Consider the following 18,012-nt stretch of genomic DNA (forward strand, 5'->3'; position numbering starts at 1 on the left):
GCAGCAGCAGCAGCAGCAGCAAACGTCACTAACCACTGCTCTGAATCTGTTTCCAGTCATCTTGAGCGCGTTGGCTGGAGTCTGGGAAGAGGATGCAGATGTTTCTTGTACTTCCCCAGTTCCCTGAAGGGCTGAAGATGACTGCAGCTCTTAAGTGCCTTGGGCAGCCCGGCTGCTCCTTTCTGGGGAAGAAGGGGTTCCTTTCCTCAGTGTGGTGCTCCTGGGAGTGATTCCAGGTGGGACATCCCCATCCCTCTGCCCAGGCGTAGGAGACTCCTCCACCATCTTCCACTGTCCCCAGTGTGTGCTTAGGGGGTGCACAAAGTCGGGGTGGCACGGCTTGGGGCTGGCTGACCCAGGGAGGGCCTGGCAGGGCCCTGGCACTCCATGGGTGACCTTCCTTGGGGCACACGGTCCTGCCCCTTCCCCAGCTCACTGGGGACAGGCACTGGGGTGTCCCCATTCCAGCAGTGGGGTGTGCGCTCCGGGCCATCCCCTTGCTGACGCGGCTGCTTGCCGGCAGTGCTTCCCCTCGTTCCCCGGTAAGCCCGGGGCTCTCTGGGGGATGCCTGCCCTCTGCAATTACCCGTGCGGGATCCCGGGGAGCCGCTGTGGGGCTCTGCGGGCCGGGGGTCGCCTCCCTGCTCCGCGGCTGGCAAACAGGAGCGGGCCGGGGACGGCGGGGGGGGGAGCGCTGCTGGCCCCGGGGGTGTTCTTGGTTGTGTTTTGTGCTTCCTTGGGTAGCCCGCAGCCTGTCCCGCTGCCGGCCCCCCCCCCCCCCCCGGAGGAGCTGCTCGGGGCCGGGGCCCTGCGGCCGGCGGGGCCCCCCCTCGTCCGGCCGCGCTTAGCTTCGGGGGCCCGCTCCCGTTGCTAGGCAGCGCCCGTGCCCTCTGACCCGCCGCGGGCACGCCCCTCGCTCCCATAGCTACCGAGGGAGGCGGCGGCCATCTTGGCGGCGGCGGCGGCGCGATGAGCGGCTCGAAGGCGAGGGCGGCGGCGGCGGGGCCGGAAAAGAAGCCGCCGCCGGGGTCCGCGGGTCCGCTCAGCCGCCTGCGGGGAAGGCGCGGCTCGGGAGACGCGGCCCCGCGGCCGCCATGGACCGAGTCCGAGCTGCTGGCGCTGGAGACCGTGCGGCCCGAGCACGTCCTGGGGCTGTGCCGGGTGACGGAGAGTGAGTGCGGGGCTGGGCCCGGGGAGGGGGAGCTGGGGCCGGCAGCGCTCGGCCGGGCCTCGGCTGGCCCCGCCGTTCCGGGCGGGCTCCGCCCCGTCAGCCCCCTCCTCGGCCGGCGCGGAGGGTGTCGCGGAGCCGGGCTGTGGGCCCCTGTGGTGGGGGAAAAGACCCGGGAGCGGCGGGGCTCGGGCGGTGCTGCCGGCCCGTGCGCTGGCGTGGGGAGCGGCAGGCGCTGCTGCAGCGCGGTGCGCTCCTGCCTCAGCTTTGTTGCAGCTCCCGATGTTCGAGTCAGGGCTCTGGGCTGCTGAGCTCTGCTTTTCCGTCCGGATGCCTCCCTTTCTCACTCCTTACCTGGTACCTAACGGCCTTTCTTCTTCTTGCATCGGTTTTGGTCAGCTTTCATGAAGCTTCTGCAAAAGAACTTGCAGTACGCATCTTAACGGGCTGGGCTAAGAAATCCTTTTGGTAAGTGCTCAGAGATCTTTTGAAACGTTACAACACATTTTCTTTTGTTTCTAGATTATTTATGCAAACCTGAAGACAACATTTACAACATTGACTTCACCAGGTTTAAGATTCGGGACCTTGAAACTGGAACAGTGTTGTTTGAAATTGCAAAGCCATCTGCTTCAGGTATGTCGTGCTACCACTGCAGGGAGGCTAGAGACACTTGTGGAGCTGAGAAGTTGCAAGGCAGGACCCATGCAAATGAAGCAGAAAGGTCCTTCAGTGTGTCCTGGTGACTAATTTCCTTTTCTTTAAGCATAGCACTGAGTTTACTACTCGAAGTATAGCAGCTGAATTTACTTCTGCTTTAAGCATGGCATTGAGTTTACTTCTGCAGTGTGAAGTATTTACTATGAGATGGGGCAGTACTATCAGCTGTAGATCTTCCCTTGTTGGCTGGTTATGGTACAGAGTTCCTTTGATGTGCTTTCTCAGTTTCAAGGAGGGATATCCTGTGAGATGAAGGGTGGTTTCAGCTCCAAAGCCACCAAGGCTGCACTAACTGTCACAGCAGATCTTGTCTTTATTACTTGGTGTCAGTATGAGTCTCACACCAATTGTTAAATGCGTCTGCATTCAGTGCCTCAGTAACAGCCAGCTTGTCCTGTTACACCCACTAGCCAGTATCACCTTATGTGTCCGCTATTAGCAGGGTAACTCTGAGCTGGTGCATTTTCCAGAGCACGATGAGGAGGATGAAGATGACAGCAGTGAACTGGATGCCAGCGCAGGCCGCTTTGTTCGTTACCAGTTCACCCCAGCGTTTCTTCGCCTTCGGACTGTTGGTGCAACGTGAGTATGAGTTCGTAGTAAGAAGGGAGAATCAGGTGTTTACAGAGTGTCACTTGGCAGTTTATAACAAAACTGAGTCAAAGACTAGAGAAAGCCCATCTGACACTACAAGTGTCAAAGTCTCTCTGGAGTGGTCTGTTGGATTCTTGTGTAGCCTCTGTCCAAGGCTCTGTTCTTCCCAATAGGAAGAGAAGTAAGTCATCTTGGCTGTTTTTTCCTACTTTCTGCTTACAGAGTGGAATTTACAGTGGGAGAAAAACCAGTGTCAAACTTTCGAATGATTGAGAGACATTACTTCCGAGATCGCTTGCTGAAGAACTTTGATTTTGATTTTGGCTTCTGCATCCCCAGTAGCAGGAACACATGTGAACACATTTATGAATTCCCACAGCTCTCAGAAGACCTTAGTAAGTATCTCCTTTCCCACACCCAATTGTGTTTTGTGTGTGTGTGCATATGCTCATTTTCTCCCTGTGTTTGTGAAAGAAATGACTGAGATGTGTGGGACAGGAATAGATACAGCTTCCAGGTTTAGGCTGTGTGTAATCTTGACTGGATTACAGATTTGTGCTGCAAAGTCTCCTTTGAAAATGTAAGCCTCAGACAACGTCAAGTCACAGGCCACAAGAGCTGATCAGAGTCAGAGGGTTGATGTGCCTGATGCATAACTGTAACCCAGAAGGTAAAACAATGAAAAAGGGGTTGTCTTAGTAACCACGCATCTGTTTTCAGTACTTGCTTGTTAGGACTTGAGTCTTCTTTGGAACAGAGCTGGCTCTTTTCAGAGGGGTGTGTTTTTGAGCCTACCAAGATCTCTGCAAATACACACTGTGCAGGGTATATTTGTCCTCGGGGGGTGAATGGAGCAGGAGCACGTGGGGCTTTGTGTGGCTGCCTCAGAGCAGGAGGAGGCACAGGGTTTGTACCTGCCTGTGTACATGTGGGAGTGCCACCACTCTTTTGTTGAGATTGCTACATCTGCTTTGCTGCTCTGCTCCACTGGTGGCTCTGACAGCGTCTATAAGGTAGTCTTGCTTGAGATTACTTGATCCCACTTTGTTTGCTTTGACAGCACTTGTCCTGTGAATAGAAGAATAGAAAGGGCAGGCCAGAGCTTTTGAAGCGTGCTCGGAGGAGCAGTTTGCTTCTCTTACTTGGGTAGGGCAGAGCATCATCAGGCTGGTAAATCCAGCAGTGGCAGAGTCCTTTTTACTCTGGCTTTGTGCTGTCCGGTGGAGTGTGGCAGGCATGTGAATGTAACGGAGCTTTCTCTTTTGCAGTCCGGCTGATGGTTGAAAACCCGTACGAGACCCGCTCAGACAGCTTTTACTTTGTGGACAACAAGTTGATTATGCACAACAAGGCCGACTATGCTTACAATGGAGGACAGTAATTGTTCCATGTCCACGGGATGCTGTGATGCTGTTACCCATTCCAGATGTCCAGGAGTGGACTGGAGTTGCTGTCTAGTGCAACAAGGCTTCTTGCCAAACCTTTTCTCCTTGTGTGAGGCTGAAAACATGAAACGAAGACAACAGCTCATGAAAGTAAAGGAAAACTCCCTGTAATGGCAAACGAGGACAACAGCTCATGAAAGGAAACCTCCCTGCAACCTCTATATGTCTGGCACTCAGTGTATCCTGCCTCTCAATCTCTGTTTCTGGTACTTCGGTTAGGTCATGGATCAGAGGCACTGTTACGCGATTCTTGTTACAGTCTTTCTGGTTAGGCTGCACTGTTAGTGGTTCTGGTGTTTCACATGCTGGGTGATTTACCCTTTCAAGAGGTCAGATTGTTTGGGTAAGCTATTTCTTAACAGGAAAATTTTACCCCTTCAAGTAGCCGGTGATGCCTGAAGAGCAAATCTTCTCTTCAGTTGGATAGATCATCTCATTAGTGCACAATGGTTTACTTTGTAGCATGGCTGACATTGCTTTTAGGTTGCATCCTAATTTCCAGTGGGAAAGGTAAAACAAGAGACTAACTCAGCCTCTAAACAGTGCAGGAATCTTCATTCTGCCTCCAGGAGCCTGAGCTGCTCATGAGAATAGATTAATCTGTGTCTTGCCAGATACTTCACTAGAGAGATGAGATAGGAAGGGAAAGGGGAACTTTATCCAGGTTGGTCATCAGGTCAGTCTAATAGCATTTCTGTCTGAACCCTTCTGTGCAAATTGTGTTTTGGAGCTCAGGGGTCAACCTTAGAGCTGAAGTTAATCTCGCCTATATTTACCATTTCTCCTGCTTCCCTTTGTGTAGGGATTTTGGCTCTTGCTACAGAACGTATTGCTTTTTGGATTGACAGCACGTTGTCAGTCTAGCTGAGGTGGAGGGGAGGTGTCAGTCTAGGGGGCTTAGAGGAAAAAGGGAGAATGTGGAAAATCACTTGAAAAATGTGTAGGAAGCAGCGTTTCCTGAGCTTCAATCTCTGTACTTTTAAACCTGAATGATCTGTCAGAGGTGCTGGTAGGAGAGATGGTGGCATTACCAGCTCGTTTGCTTTGTTTTGATTGATGTATTAGCAGCTAAAAGCTGCTTGGGTCAGATCTCGGTGTTGTGGAGTGGGATTCTCACCAAGTGAGAATTGACATGGTTCTCTTTTTAATTGTTTGAGTTCCCATCCTTGCTTTGCCTACTTAGCTGCTGAGTTGTGGTTTAGGAAGCTCTTCTGCCAAGGTAATTGCTGCCAGTGCAGAGGGTGTATTTCACAGCTATGTTTGGGATCTGTCCATAGGGAATAGCAGTGGGAAGGGGAGACCTGTGTCTTCCCAGCAGCCATGCTGGGACCCACCTCCTGACCATGCAAAATCTCAGCTAACAAGACCCTTTTCTGCCTATTTTGGTGCTCTCTAGACTGGCATTTTCCCTGTCCCCTCACTGGGCTGGTCAGTTGTGTCTCTTGTACGAGGGTTGTGTCTAGAGTAGAGGCATTTACTAGTACCAGTTCCATTTGTTCCTTGAGAGAGTTGAAACCTAACTGGTGGGTGATTACCATTGGTTACCTGTTGTGTTAAGTAAGATTCAGTGTACTTTATGTTTTAGCAGGATCAAGTGGGGTGGACATCACAGCCTGGAGCCTGTTAATGCATAGAAAGCAGTAGGAAACTACTGCCTTTACCTCACACATTAATGATGCTAACTTTGGTGGAGAAGATCAGCTGGCATCAGGGTAAGCAGTAAGAGTGTGTGGGGTGGCAGTCAGGAAAGAATCTCCAGCTCTTGGAAAGATACTTAATTATGATTAACCACAACAAATGATGTGCTGGGTGGAGCACTAATCCTGAGCAACCACAACAAATGTCTTGGGAATGCAGAGGGACAAGCTCTGTGTGGTGGAAAGATGAACAGTTCTGCTACCATCAGTGCCCTTCAGTATTTCCAAAGCCACTTAGGCAATCTTTTAGTTATTCCGGAATTGGTTAAAGCCTCTTGCAAGGTGGAGCTGGAGATGTCTCTTGCAGTGATTGTCTTCAAAAGGCCTTGTACTAGTGAGGTAGGGAATGTTTGCTGGAAGCTGTTTGTGATAAGGCAGAACTGCCTGGAAGTGCTTTTCTCATCCTGAAGTGTTCTGAGATGCTCAGGATAGTTTCTGACAAGCCTGTGCTAGTTAGTCCCTGGGAAATTGTAGCATATTGAGCTGAATTTGGATGTAGTATAAATCCAGGTGCCTTTAAATGTTACTTTTATGTATGAAGCAACCCCTTGCTTTTCTTGTGTGAAGATTCCCATCTGTTTTCTGTGTCACTGCGTGACGGTTCTTAAAAGGAAGATGATGGTTGCCAGAGTGAGCAGAAGTGCGGGCGAATCCCAACACGTGTGAGCTGCCTTCAGTGGTCTGGGCGCAGCGCCGGAGGGGCCGGGTGTCGGTCGGGCTGTGGGTGCCATCTAGCTGCTGCTAACAGAACGCCACTGACAGCGGGAGAGCGCTCTGCCAAGTGTTTGGTGTTCTTAGGAACGTGGGTTCCTGCCTTTAGTCAGTACCTCCCAGCAGTGAGGAGGAAAAAGCCTTGAAGCAGTTGCTTTTCCATTGGTGAATGTATCAGCTATTCAGCAATAAGATAAGGAAAACTGGAGGGAGGAAAATGAGAAGATGTGCAGGCAGCAGCAGCACCCCTTAGTTTACAGCTGAATTTGTTTGCCAAATTAGAAGGTCTTTACTCCTACAAGAGAAGTAAAGGAGGGTAACCCAGCACTGAAAAAGTTGATTGTAATCCAAAAGGTCTTTTAAACTCTGGTCCCCACCTCGCCTGCTCCTCTAAGGTAATTTTCCTCTTGGATGCTTTCTATAAAATGTCTTCTTTTTGTGGCAGGGATTGATGTCTTTGGAAAGCACATTTAACAGAGCATCTTCCTTCTGGCTTGTGTGCTCTGATACCTTAGTGGTGGTCAAAGCTACTTATGTCAGTGAGCTAGGAAGAAATTCCAAAGGGATTTCATCCTTGTCAGGGGGATGGTCTGTCCTAAGCCAGGGTCTGTAGGCAGAGGAGGTGTTTTCAGTGTCAGCTGAAGTTTGAGCAAAAGGTACCTGTGCAGACAGGTTCTCTTGGGTTGTGTGCTGAGTTGGAAAGAGAAGAGTTTTGAGACCATACTGTGTTCTGTCCTAACAAAAAAGGGACCAAACCCACAAACTCATGCTAAATCTTTTCAGTATTTGTCCTTTTAGTATTGGACCTCTTTTTTTCCATTTTTGAGGCAAGTGCTTTGGATCCATGCAAGCAGACTTCCTGGACAGCTATTTTCACGATTGACTGAGGAGTACATCTTGCACCTTGTGAAGGAAGGTCATCTCTTGTATGGACTGGGTACCCCTGTCCTCTGTTTTTGGTAGGAAAAGCCTTCCTTTGTGCATTCCTTGGGATTTTCAATGTTTCCTGCTGCAGAGAAGCAGCAGCCTCCTCTGTGGTGCTTGAGGATGTTTATTCCACTTCTCTGAGGGCTCGGGAATAATAAAGCAAGTGTTTAGAAGTCGGCGATGAATGAGGAAGGTGGTGGTGGTGAGTTACCATGTGTGGACCATTCTTCTGCTTCTCAGCTCTGTTTCATTCCATCCTCTTCAGCTGTTTCCTAGCGTTTGTCTTCAGCCCTGCTGTCCTCTCACGTTGTGCTACCCAGCCTTGTGCTACTCCTCGGGCTCAGACACTGCCATCTCCCTCTTGGCTCGACAACAAGGACAAAGCCAAGGGCCGCGCTGCCTGCTGGAGCCATCACCTCTTCCTCTGCAGCAAAGGACGAAACGACCACCAGCAAACCCCGTCTCTGCCTGCCTGGATCTCAGTGCTGTTACAGGACACCTCTTTGTATCTCACAGTGTGGCCTTTGGGCTGCTGGCGCGTCGACCTCCTCCGTGCTATGGGCCTTCCCGGGCGGAGGCCGCGGTGCGGGGCCGTGCTGGCGGTGCCCCTCAGGGTGACGATGTATTTGTACAGAGGTTATTTTGTCACGGTAATAAAGAAACCTCCGGTTTCGCACCGAAGTGGCCGCATTTGGGGGGGGGGGGGGGGGGGGGGAAGGAAGCGGGGCGGGGCTGGAGCGGATGGGAGGGGGGCGCGGACCTGGAGGTGCTGCCCCGGCAGTGGGCGCATGCGCGCTGCTCGCGCTGCCTCAGGCGAGGGGAGGCGGGCATGGCGGCGGCGGTGCTGGCCCGCGGCTGCGGCGCGCCCCGGGGTGAGGCCGCTAGGACCGGGGTCGGCCCCGGCCCCGGCCCCGCTCCGCCGCGGCTGCTCGGGGAGCGGCGGGACACGGCAGCGGGGTGGGGAGGGGGCGGCGGCCTGCGCGGGAGGAGACGGCCCGGTGCCCTTCAGGGCCTGAGGCGGGTTCCCTCAGCCGCCCTTCTGCTTAGGGCTCCGGCCCGCTGTGCCCCTGCTTCAGGCCCGGGTGGTGAGGCCCCGCTGCTGAGCGGGGGAAAGCCTCTCCCCGGGGAGGCTCTCGGCCACGTTGCGCGGGTCCCGCCTGGGGTCTGGCCCTCCTGGGTCGTGTTCATCCCCCTGCCCAGGGGAACAACGGCCTCTAATGCCTCTCGTGCCTTCCAGCGCTGGCCTTCGGGTGCCTCCGCCGGCTGCACACGGTGTACCAGACAGTGGAGCTGCCGGAGACCCACGAGATGATGCGTCAGACATGCCGGGACTTCGCAGAGAAGGAGCTGATGCCGTTTGCAGCACAGCTGGACAAGGAGCACCGCTTCCCGGCCGAGCAGGTGTGTGCTGCGATGAGGGCATGGGGGAACAGGCGGTCGCGGTCAGAGCCGGGCTTCCTTCGGCTGCTGGGGCCGTCCGGGCCCCAAGCATAATGTACATCTGCCAGAGTAGAAGACTGAAGTTTAGAGCAGCTTGTGGGAGAATCTTTTTGAGTGTGGAGGTTGTAATGCCCACTGCTGAGCATCCTGAGCTCTTTACCTGCATTTGTGTTTCTCTGTATCCAGCTTTAGTACCACTGAATTTTCAGTTCTGTTACTGACTTACCTGTGGGCTGTTACACAACCGACTTGTAAAATCAATGAAATACCTTTACAGACTACACATAACCATAAAAATAGTTTATAGTGAGGAAGTCTAGAGGACCTGAGTCCATTTCAGATGGTGAAAGGAGGTGAACAGGGCATAGTAGATGTATGTTCGTCATGCTCTGGGGCTGTGGAGAAGCTGAGATTCCAATTAAACCTGAAATTTCCCTTATGGAAAGCAGTACAGACAGAGCAACATGTTCCACACACCCACACACAGTATGCTAGAGATTGGAAGGGACCTCAAAAGATCATCTAGTCCAATCCCCCTGCCGGAGCAGGCACACCTAGATAATAACCGTGCCGTGTTGAGCAGATTAACTCACCTGCTTTGTTGCAACAAAACGCTAAGCTCCGGGAAAATAATTACATTAGCAGAAGGCTCGAGGCAACCGCAGTCAGGCTTGTGGAGTTTTGTCCCGTCTTGCTGTTAAGGAGTAAGGAAGATGATCGCCAGTGAAGGCAAACTCACCCTAAAGGAGAAAATACTTTCCTCTTCACTGTTACCTGAGAATTTTACATTAGATTTTAAGTCATCTTACTTGAATGTGTAGGGGAGAATTCTAAATGTAAACAGTGTTTATTAAAGCAGCATTATCATACTTGTTGTAGTCTTTTGTTCAGTCTCTGGATTTGATGTGAGGGACTAGTGTTTTGGGTGCCTGTACAGGAGGGAAATACTTGTTTAAAAGTTCCCCTTGGTTCCTTTTCAAGCAGGCAAGCAAGGCTGGTAACATACACATTGCTGCAGCATTGAAAGCTTGACATCAAGTATAAAACCAGAAGAATTATAAGAGGACATCTTATCAAGCATAAAAACAGAGGAAAGCTTGGGTTTTTTTGTTACTCTTGTCTGCTGCCAAGTATTAACAAGAGAACCTAGAGTGAGACAGTCAGTGCTCTGAAGAGCTTACACTTAAGAAGTTAGGGTCCAGCTGAGGAACTTGGAGTGGAGTACCTTGGAATGGAACCAACTATTCTCTGGGAAGCCAGACCTGACTTTAATGGGAATGAGAAAGTCACCTTCTTGCAAAGTGTCCTGTGGGTCACTCATTCTGTAAAATTCTTTCCTTGTGCAGCCCTAGGCTGAAGCTCAGCAAATGCACAGGTAAAGCTCTAATGATTTTTATCAGCTAGAGATTATTGAGAGCTTCCCACTGACAGGACACATGCAAAGGGAAAAGCTTTGGTGGGATGCTGAGGAATACTGGTGGGGTTGTATATCCTTACTTCACCTTTAGAAGGGTCCCCCTTTCTAGTGTCTTAAATAAGCAGGAGCCTCATCTTAAGCTGCAGTGACTGTGTACAGCTTGTACGTCACGGCCTGGGGACACTTACGAGTTTGTACAGTCAGATTCCCATTTCACCAGGAGTTCTCTGCATCTTCTCTGTGTGTAGCCCTGCTGTGACCTGTCTTTACTTCCATGTGTCTCTGTGTATTTGCTAGGACACTGGTGGTGCACAGGATCTTACTTCTGCGTTCCTTACATGCAGGTGAAGAAGATGGGTGGCTTAGGGCTGCTGGCTATGGACGTGCCAGAGGAGTACAAAGGAGCTGGCCTTGACTACCTGGCCTATTCCATTGCTGTGGAGGAGATCAGTAGGGGCTGTGCCTCCACTGGTGTCATTGTCAGCGTCAATAATGTAAGTGCCTCAGGCTGTGTGTGAGGGACAGGCGTGGAACTGAGGGCTGGTGGCAGTGGTTTCTGGGAAGGAGTATATGTGAGAAATGGGGTTAGTTCCCCTGGTTGGAGAGCCCTTGGACATTAGGGAGTTACTGGATTGTTTCTGTACCTTCTAGAGGCGTTAACTCTCAATGTTTGAAGTCCCTATATTTAGGGCCGATACTCAAGTTTGGCACTGAAGAACAGAAGCACAAGTGGATCGCTCCCTTCACTGGAGGAGAGAAAATTGGATGTTTTGCCCTTAGTGAACCAGGTGATACAGCTGTTACTGTTCCTTTTGCAAGAAAAGGTACATATAGGGTAGCTGCTTTCCTCAGGTTTGGGATGGACTTTAGGTGTGTGAAATTGTAACAGTTTGCACAAGGGTGGTTTGTAACAATTCTCTTTAGAGGAAGTCTCGCTGCCCACGCTGTTAACTGCCATCCCCGTGGTCCATGCTGAAAGTTTTCATCCCCTCTGTGTGAGCAGAGCTGTGGAGATGGACACATCTTAGACATGGGGGCCTTTCCCTTTCTGATTTGGGTCCTGAGGAGGGACAGTGGTGACACCACCAGTTACAAGACTTGCTGTGAGCTGGCAGAGTGCAGGCAGGGGGTGAGTTTGCGCCTCAGGCTGCCACTGATGGCCTCATTTGCTGGTGCCTTGCTCAGGGAATGGCAGTGACGCGGGTGCGGCATCCACGGTGGCACGTCTGGATGGGGACGAGTGGGTTCTGAATGGCACCAAGGCCTGGATCACCAACGCCTGGGACGCCTCGGCCACTGTGGTGTTTGCTACTACAGACAAATCCCTGAAGCACAAGGTGTGTTCATTTGGGTCAGTCAGTAAGAAGGGGTGGGAGTAAAGGAGTGGTGCAGGAGAAGCACTTTGAAAAGGTTCTGGGCACTATTTAGAGTGGTGCAGGCACTGAGTAGAGGAGGGGCTGATGTGCACTGGCTTTGTTCTGTCTTAACTCTCCCTCCCTTCTGGTCACCCAGAGAGGTGGCTTTTGTCCAAAATGTTTGGAGGAAGCCTGTTGACAGCCAGGTAAATGGGAAGTTGGCACCATTCCTAAGAGCTTGGGTCTTATTGCAGGGCATTAGCGCGTTCCTGGTTCCCATGCCAACTGCTGGGCTGTCACTGGGGAAGAAAGAAGACAAGCTGGGAATCCGCGCCTCTTCCACTGCGAACCTGATCTTTGAAGACTGTCGGATACCCAAGGCCAACCTACTAGGACAGCTGGGAATGGGCTTCAAAATTGCCATGGTAAGAGATGGATCGAGGTGAGCTGTGGTTGTGGACAGCCATAGTTCTAAAGCTTATCATTTCCAAAACCGTTTTTTGGCTTAAGGTGGCTTTGGTGGGCACCACTAGCATAAGCTGCCTTGTGTAACACTGAGAAGTTGACCCCCTCTTGTCACCATAGGAAATCATTCACGGGGCTGATGAACTGTCAGTTTGCCATAGATCCTTGACATCACTTTTACTGTAGATAAACGCGGCAGTTCTCTGATGAAGAAATGCTCATGCTGCTGAGGTGGTGTGTCAGCAGCTGTGATGAGTTTTAATTTTTCTCCTTTCCCAACCCCTCTGTTCCTCCAGTTTGTAGATAAAGGGAAAACATGGCATTTTCCCTAAATACTGTGGCAGAGGAAAAGCTGTCCTGGAGGGCCGGGACAGCCTCTGGGTAACGTGTAACAGTGGATGAAATGTGAGTTACAATTTGTATGCAACTCTGAGGAGGAGTCAGGGAGCGTTCCTTGCAGTGCTGCACTACCCACTGAGGTGTTTGTTGCTTTTGTGGGGGCAAAACGCTGTTGTTTGTTCTGGCTTTTGCAAGAGCTGAGCTCCCTGGAACACAGCCCATTCGTTCCCTTTCGTCCAGACTACAAAGATAAAATCCTTTCTCACTGTGCTGTAAATTCTTCCCATGCAGGGAAGCAGTTAAAGCCTGGTGGGCAAGCTGTTTGAGACAGGCCATGTTTTTTAAGCAGTGCTTCAGGGCGTGCCCTAATGAGAAGACCAAAGATGAGAACTGAGCAGGTGGTTTTGATTTTCAGTTTTAGTGGCAGTGCCATCAGGTGTGCAGTGAGCTGGGGTCTGGCTGAAGGGCTCCACAAAGCACATGTTCCTCGTTGTGCTCTTTTCCTTTCTTTTTCTACTCCCCAGTTCTTCCCCCCAGCTGATAAGAAGCAAACCCTCTCCTTTATGCTTTCTTTCCTGCACCCCTGGCTTCTCTGCAGTGCCCAGCATGTTTTATAGCTCTCTAGTCCTGCACAACCAGGAATATTCTGAGTCAAGGCAGTCTCTGACCAGAGGATACTAAAGCTTCCCGACAAGATCAGAAATGCAAGTGTAATGCAAGTCATAGAAGTATGACTGACTCACTTAATGTTTTTTGTCTTTCCCAGCAAACTCTGGATGCAGGAAGGATTGGGATCGCCTCACAGGCTCTTGGCATAGCACAGGCAGCTCTGGACTGTGCTGTGGATTATGCTGAAAAGAGAATGGCTTTTGGGTCACCCATCACAAAGCTGCAGGCAGTGCAGGTATGAGGCAGGCAGACGGGGCAGTGACAGACATTGCTGGTGGTGCTGTAAAGTTCGTGTGGGCTCTTGGCTGTGGTTTTGGGCCTGCAGCACAGTTTGCACTGTTTGGGATAAACAGGGCAGTGATTTTTTTGTTTCAAACACCATTAAAACTGATGGTTGGGATGGAGCTGCTCCTGTTCGAGCAATGCTGGCCTCGGCGGGGAGCAGGGAGACTTCTGCTGTGTGTCTTTGTGCTGGCAAAAGGCTGCAGCTGAGCACAGGTGGTGTTTGTCGTTGCAGTTCAAGCTCGCAGATATGGCTGTGGCGTTGGAGGGTGCGCGCTTGCTGACCTGGAGAGCTGCGATGCTGAAGGACAATGGGAAGCCCTTCACAAAGGTATTTCCAGCCTGGCATTTGTCTCACAGTGACAGGGCAAGAAGTCCACACTGTGTCCAGCCCTGCTGTCAGGGTTTAACCCATCACCCTCTGCTCTCTGTCCTCCGGCAGCCTGCTGAGCCCAGCTGGTTTTAGCTGAGGGGAGAGGGGTCAGCACTGGCACCAGTGGTCAGGCCTGGCTCTGCACAGTGGGTCTGTGAGTGTGCGAGTGAGATGTTCATTCCTGTGCTAGCTGCACCCTCAGTGATGTTTTCCTTCCCCAAAGGAAGCGGCAATGGCCAAACTGGCTGCATCAGAAGCTGCAACGGCCATCGCTCATCAGGTAACTGCTTCAGTTGACATCTCTGATCTACAGCATGCTGAAAGGGAGTTTGTGTTACCGCACAGCCAGTGTCTGAGGAAAATAGGATGGAATTTACTAATTTACTTACAAAAATGCCCCAACCAACCAAACCGGCTGCTATGGCTGAAGCTGGTTAGCCCAGGCATCCTCCTGGGTTGTGGCAGAGGTGGGCAGGGATTTATGCTGGCTGGTGGCAGCTGTATAACTAAAGTCTTTTTATGCCTGCTGCTGTCCAGGGCAGTGTCAAAGTCTGAGCAAGATCAGCAATGTGTAAGAGCGTTGGTGCACCAGTCAGGACTACACTCGTATGTTTGCAACATAGTGAGCAAATGGAGCAGGACCTCTGGTGTCTGCATTTATTTAACCTTAACAAAAGTGCCTTAGCTGAGCAAGGGGTCACTAAGAGATCCCTCTGAAGCAATTCATTCTCTGCCTGGGACATCAGCACTGCTCTTACCCAGCTCAAATTCTGTTTATTCCTCCAATTGCAGATCGGCCGCAGTCAACCCCACGTGTTCTCCCTCCTCTCCCCGGTTACACTTGCAATGGGCTTAGCTGCCTTTAAGGTGTCTGTGTTATGCAGCAAACACATTCCTTGACTCTGCTTCTTTTCTAAGCTGCTGCCTTTGTTTTAGGCCATCCAGATCTTGGGTGGGATGGGCTACGTGACAGAGATGCCAGCAGAACGCCATTACCGCGACGCTCGTATCACAGAGATCTACGAGGGGACCAGTGAGATCCAAAGGCTGGTGATAGCAGGTCAATTGCTGAAGGCCTATCGTGGCTGAAGAGGCCAACTTGAACAAGACACTGCCCCAGAGTGCCTCATAATAGTGCACAACAGGGATTGAGTCTTGGCCCTCTTGACTGAGGCTCAGGATGAAAGTTTTCCTCACCAATGAGTAACTGACCCTCTTGTTAAAATGTGCTGATTCTTTGGACAACGTGTGGTGCATGGAAGGCCATATCTAGGCTTGTAAGTGACAGCTGTGAGTGCAGGAGGGAGGAGGCTGCCTGGCCCTGTAGGGGAGCATAGGTCTTTTCCTGAACTGGAGTGTTGTTTTGGCTTGGTAGCAGCAAAACGGCCTGATTGTTCAGTAGAGTCAGCAGCTGTCCTTATGTGCTGCTCAGCCGTGGCCTGGGAAGCAAGTTGGCAGAAATTGGTCATTATGTGGTACTGGATAACCAGTGCCAAAGTTAGAGACACTGAGAGACCTGACCCCTGTGCCTATTCCCTGCCGTAGGCCACACTGATCAGGCTTCAATGAGTATCATGTGTGAGAGGGGCTGGTGCTGAGGTGATGGTTGTGGCAGTGCTTTTCCCCACTTGCAGCATGAGAGGAGCCAGACGGGAGGACACAGGTCCTACCTCTCTGCGGGCTGTGGGTGCTGCCTGTGTATGAAAAAGCAGATCAGTAAACCCCCTCCATCCCGGCCAGCAGAGCCCTGCAGCCTGTTCTCTCAGCCACTTATGGATGGAGGGGTAAAAGCTAAGGACAGAAAAGCTGCAATGCCCAGGACGGATAAAAAAAACATCAAACGGTAAAACCCCTCTGTTCCCAAAGCTGCTTTTACTGTAACAATTACTCCCAACAGGAAAGAGAGAGTGTGAAGTACAGTAACAGCCTTTAATCTCTGCATGTGTTGGGCAACGAGGAGGAAATGAAGAGATGACACACAAAACCTCACCAGGAAGCTTTAGCAGTAGCACATATCCTCAATCGGCTACCTTTGGCAAGATATTAACTTTTAGAAGATTCAGCAGCCAAAAGCTCAGCTCTAAACTCAGGAAAAGATGGAAAGGACTAAGACAACAGCCTGTGCAGCCTGCCTCCTTGTCCAAACAACGAGCACAGGAGAGGTAAATGGTTATTTTCCTATGGTGCCTTTATTTAGATTTGTGTGGACAGAAAACCAGCAGGATTCTATTGCACATAAGAGAACAGAGAAGACAAATAAAACCCGGTTTTAAAGGACCACCGGTCCCCACCCTCTCTTTTTTATGTTAATGTGAATCCATCTATAGTATTTTCTTCCAGTCATAAGACACAGGAGCAATAACCCACCAGGACCTTCATGCACCAGGTCAGAGATGCAGCAGGTGTTCACTAGGGCAGACGTCCGAGCACCATAAATAATACCTTTGCGGGTCGCTAGAGGGCAGCTGCATGTTGGGGCAGTCTTCAGGTCTTGCATTTCCCTTTGGTGCTCTCACAAACCTAAGGAGGAACAGGAACAGAGCCAGGCAGTGCATTCGACAGGAGTATTTCTGCTGGAAAACCATCTCTGAATGTACTAGAAATTATGGAGGGCTTCTAGGAGTGAGATGTTTCAGTGCTATCCCGATTCCAGCCCTTACCACCACTTTGATGATTGCTGATGGCTTGTTTCTGTTACTGTGTAGGAGGAAGTGATGTTGTTTTACACTTACCTGTCCTTGCAGCCGCTCAGCAGGAAGGGGAGCTGTAGGGGCTGCCTGCTGCAAGGAAGGGAGGACTTGAGGAGCACAGAGTTACTGTTCAGTGCTCACCTGCAGTGACCCCCACATGCCGAGGTCCAGCTCCATCCCCAGTGACCCAGTGCGGTGTCACACTGAGGCCCTGCCTGTTGCACTGCTTCCACTTGCCTCATCTAGCTGCTTCCCTGAGCTCTGCTTCAGTGCACCGCCCCTGCTCAGACTGCTCCCTCTCAATACCACACCTTCATTTACCATCTCCAAGTGATCGCAGCTTCTCTTCTCCAGAGCAGAGTGAAATTCCCCCTGTACATGCACCATGGCTGACCTGAGGGGAAGAATAGTGCCGAGCACCTCAGCTGACAGAGGACACACCTGGAGAACCTACAGCCTAGATTCACCAGATCCCTTGTGGACCTTCTGCAGGGAGTATGGGGAACAGCACCTCGTAATGGAGTGTTCTGGGGAGCCCTGCTGCTGTGGCTGCGGGCTGTGATGCATGTGCCTCCTCAGAGCTGTTCCAGAAGAGAACTGTTGAAAGTGCAAAACACAAACAAGTTCTGCAGCATTAAACAGGGAGCTCTTGCTGTGAGCCACCCCCAGACAGCACTAACCCGGCTGGGCGTGGGCAGGGCCAGGCCTCCCTCTGAGGAAAGGCTCTGGTTACAGGTGGAGCCAACGCTGCCGAGTTGGGGCACCAAGATGGGAGAATCAGATCATGCCTAAATGAGAAAGAGGAGGGGGAGGAGGTGAGCCACAGCCACACTTTCAAGGACAGTGTGGGGTTTGCCCCACAGGGCTCTAGGTGTACATGAAGCTGGTTATGAGACAGAAGGGAGCCGGGAGATCCCTAACTGGAATCCTTTCTTAGGAAACACACAGCAGTGAGGAGTTACTCCCCTCACCCACCTTAAATGTGATGTATTTTATAGCACATACAAAGCTCACAGTCTCCTCATGTGAGTTCCCAACAGACTAAAGGAATAGAGCAGCTGTTCTGGGCTGTCACAAATACAGGCGAGAAATTAAATACACTATTCAATACACACACACACACACTCTTCCTGGGGAACACAGATGTGAACCACATCCTTGGCCTGGACCCCACCAAGAACACAGAGCTGCCTGGAGTCTGAAGCATCTGCCTTCCTCAGAGCACGGCAGGACAGGGCTCACCGTGCTGTTCCAGGTCATTTGAGGTGGGGAGGAAGAGAGGGAGAACCAAACAGAAGCACAGTCTCAGCATTCCAGGTTTGAGCAGGGTACAAAATAGAACGAGCAGCTTGCATCTCCGGTACCCTTCATGCATAGTGGTTGGGCAGACAACCCCAGGTCATTTCTGAATTCACTTTTGCATGATTTAGTGTGACCTTTTACCAACAGTAAAATTTCTAAGCTGTTCCCAAGGATGCAGCAGAAAAACCAGCTCCAGAACTGTAACAGGTTTGTGTATCCCACTTCCAGGCTGTGTCCTGGCAACTTTGCTGTGAACACGCTCTAGTCTGTCGCCTTCTTGCCAGTGCCCTTTTCCCTTCCTGCAAGAAGGCTGATGTTGGTCAAACAGTTATTAACTATTTGCTCTGATAACTGTCCAGAGGAAGGGCAGGTACAGGCTCACTGCAGGACTGGGCCAAGTAGTTTGTTACAGAGTTCA

General features: G+C 51.3%; 2 protein-coding genes across 2 annotated transcripts; both read left to right on the plus strand.

Moving 5' to 3' along the window:
• Positions 1-931: 931 nt before the first annotated feature.
• On the plus strand, positions 932-7,938 carry UNC119B (unc-119 lipid binding chaperone B). The gene is made up of 5 exons (XM_061465878.1): positions 932-1,171; positions 1,691-1,804; positions 2,359-2,470; positions 2,705-2,877; positions 3,751-7,938. Exons 1-5 carry the CDS (start codon positions 970-972, stop codon positions 3,861-3,863), a joined length of 714 nt encoding a protein of 237 aa, XP_061321862.1. The 5' UTR covers positions 932-969; the 3' UTR covers positions 3,864-7,938.
• A 119-nt stretch (positions 7,939-8,057) lies between these two features.
• Positions 8,058-15,879, plus strand: ACADS (acyl-CoA dehydrogenase short chain). The gene is made up of 10 exons (XM_061465872.1): positions 8,058-8,134; positions 8,500-8,663; positions 10,464-10,613; positions 10,796-10,907; positions 11,305-11,456; positions 11,729-11,899; positions 13,045-13,182; positions 13,465-13,560; positions 13,826-13,882; positions 14,539-15,879. The coding sequence occupies exons 1-10, from the start codon at positions 8,092-8,094 to the stop codon at positions 14,689-14,691; spliced, it is 1,236 nt and encodes a 411-aa protein (XP_061321856.1). The 5' UTR covers positions 8,058-8,091; the 3' UTR covers positions 14,692-15,879.
• The last annotated feature ends 2,133 nt before the right edge of the window (positions 15,880-18,012 follow it).

Source organism: Pezoporus flaviventris, unplaced genomic scaffold (assembly GCF_033815535.1).
Source record: "Pezoporus flaviventris isolate CSIRO_AGI_PZ_B2104156 unplaced genomic scaffold, CSIRO_AGI_Pfla_v1 ptg000041l, whole genome shotgun sequence".
Classification (NCBI taxonomy): Eukaryota; Metazoa; Chordata; class Aves; order Psittaciformes; family Psittacidae; genus Pezoporus; species Pezoporus flaviventris.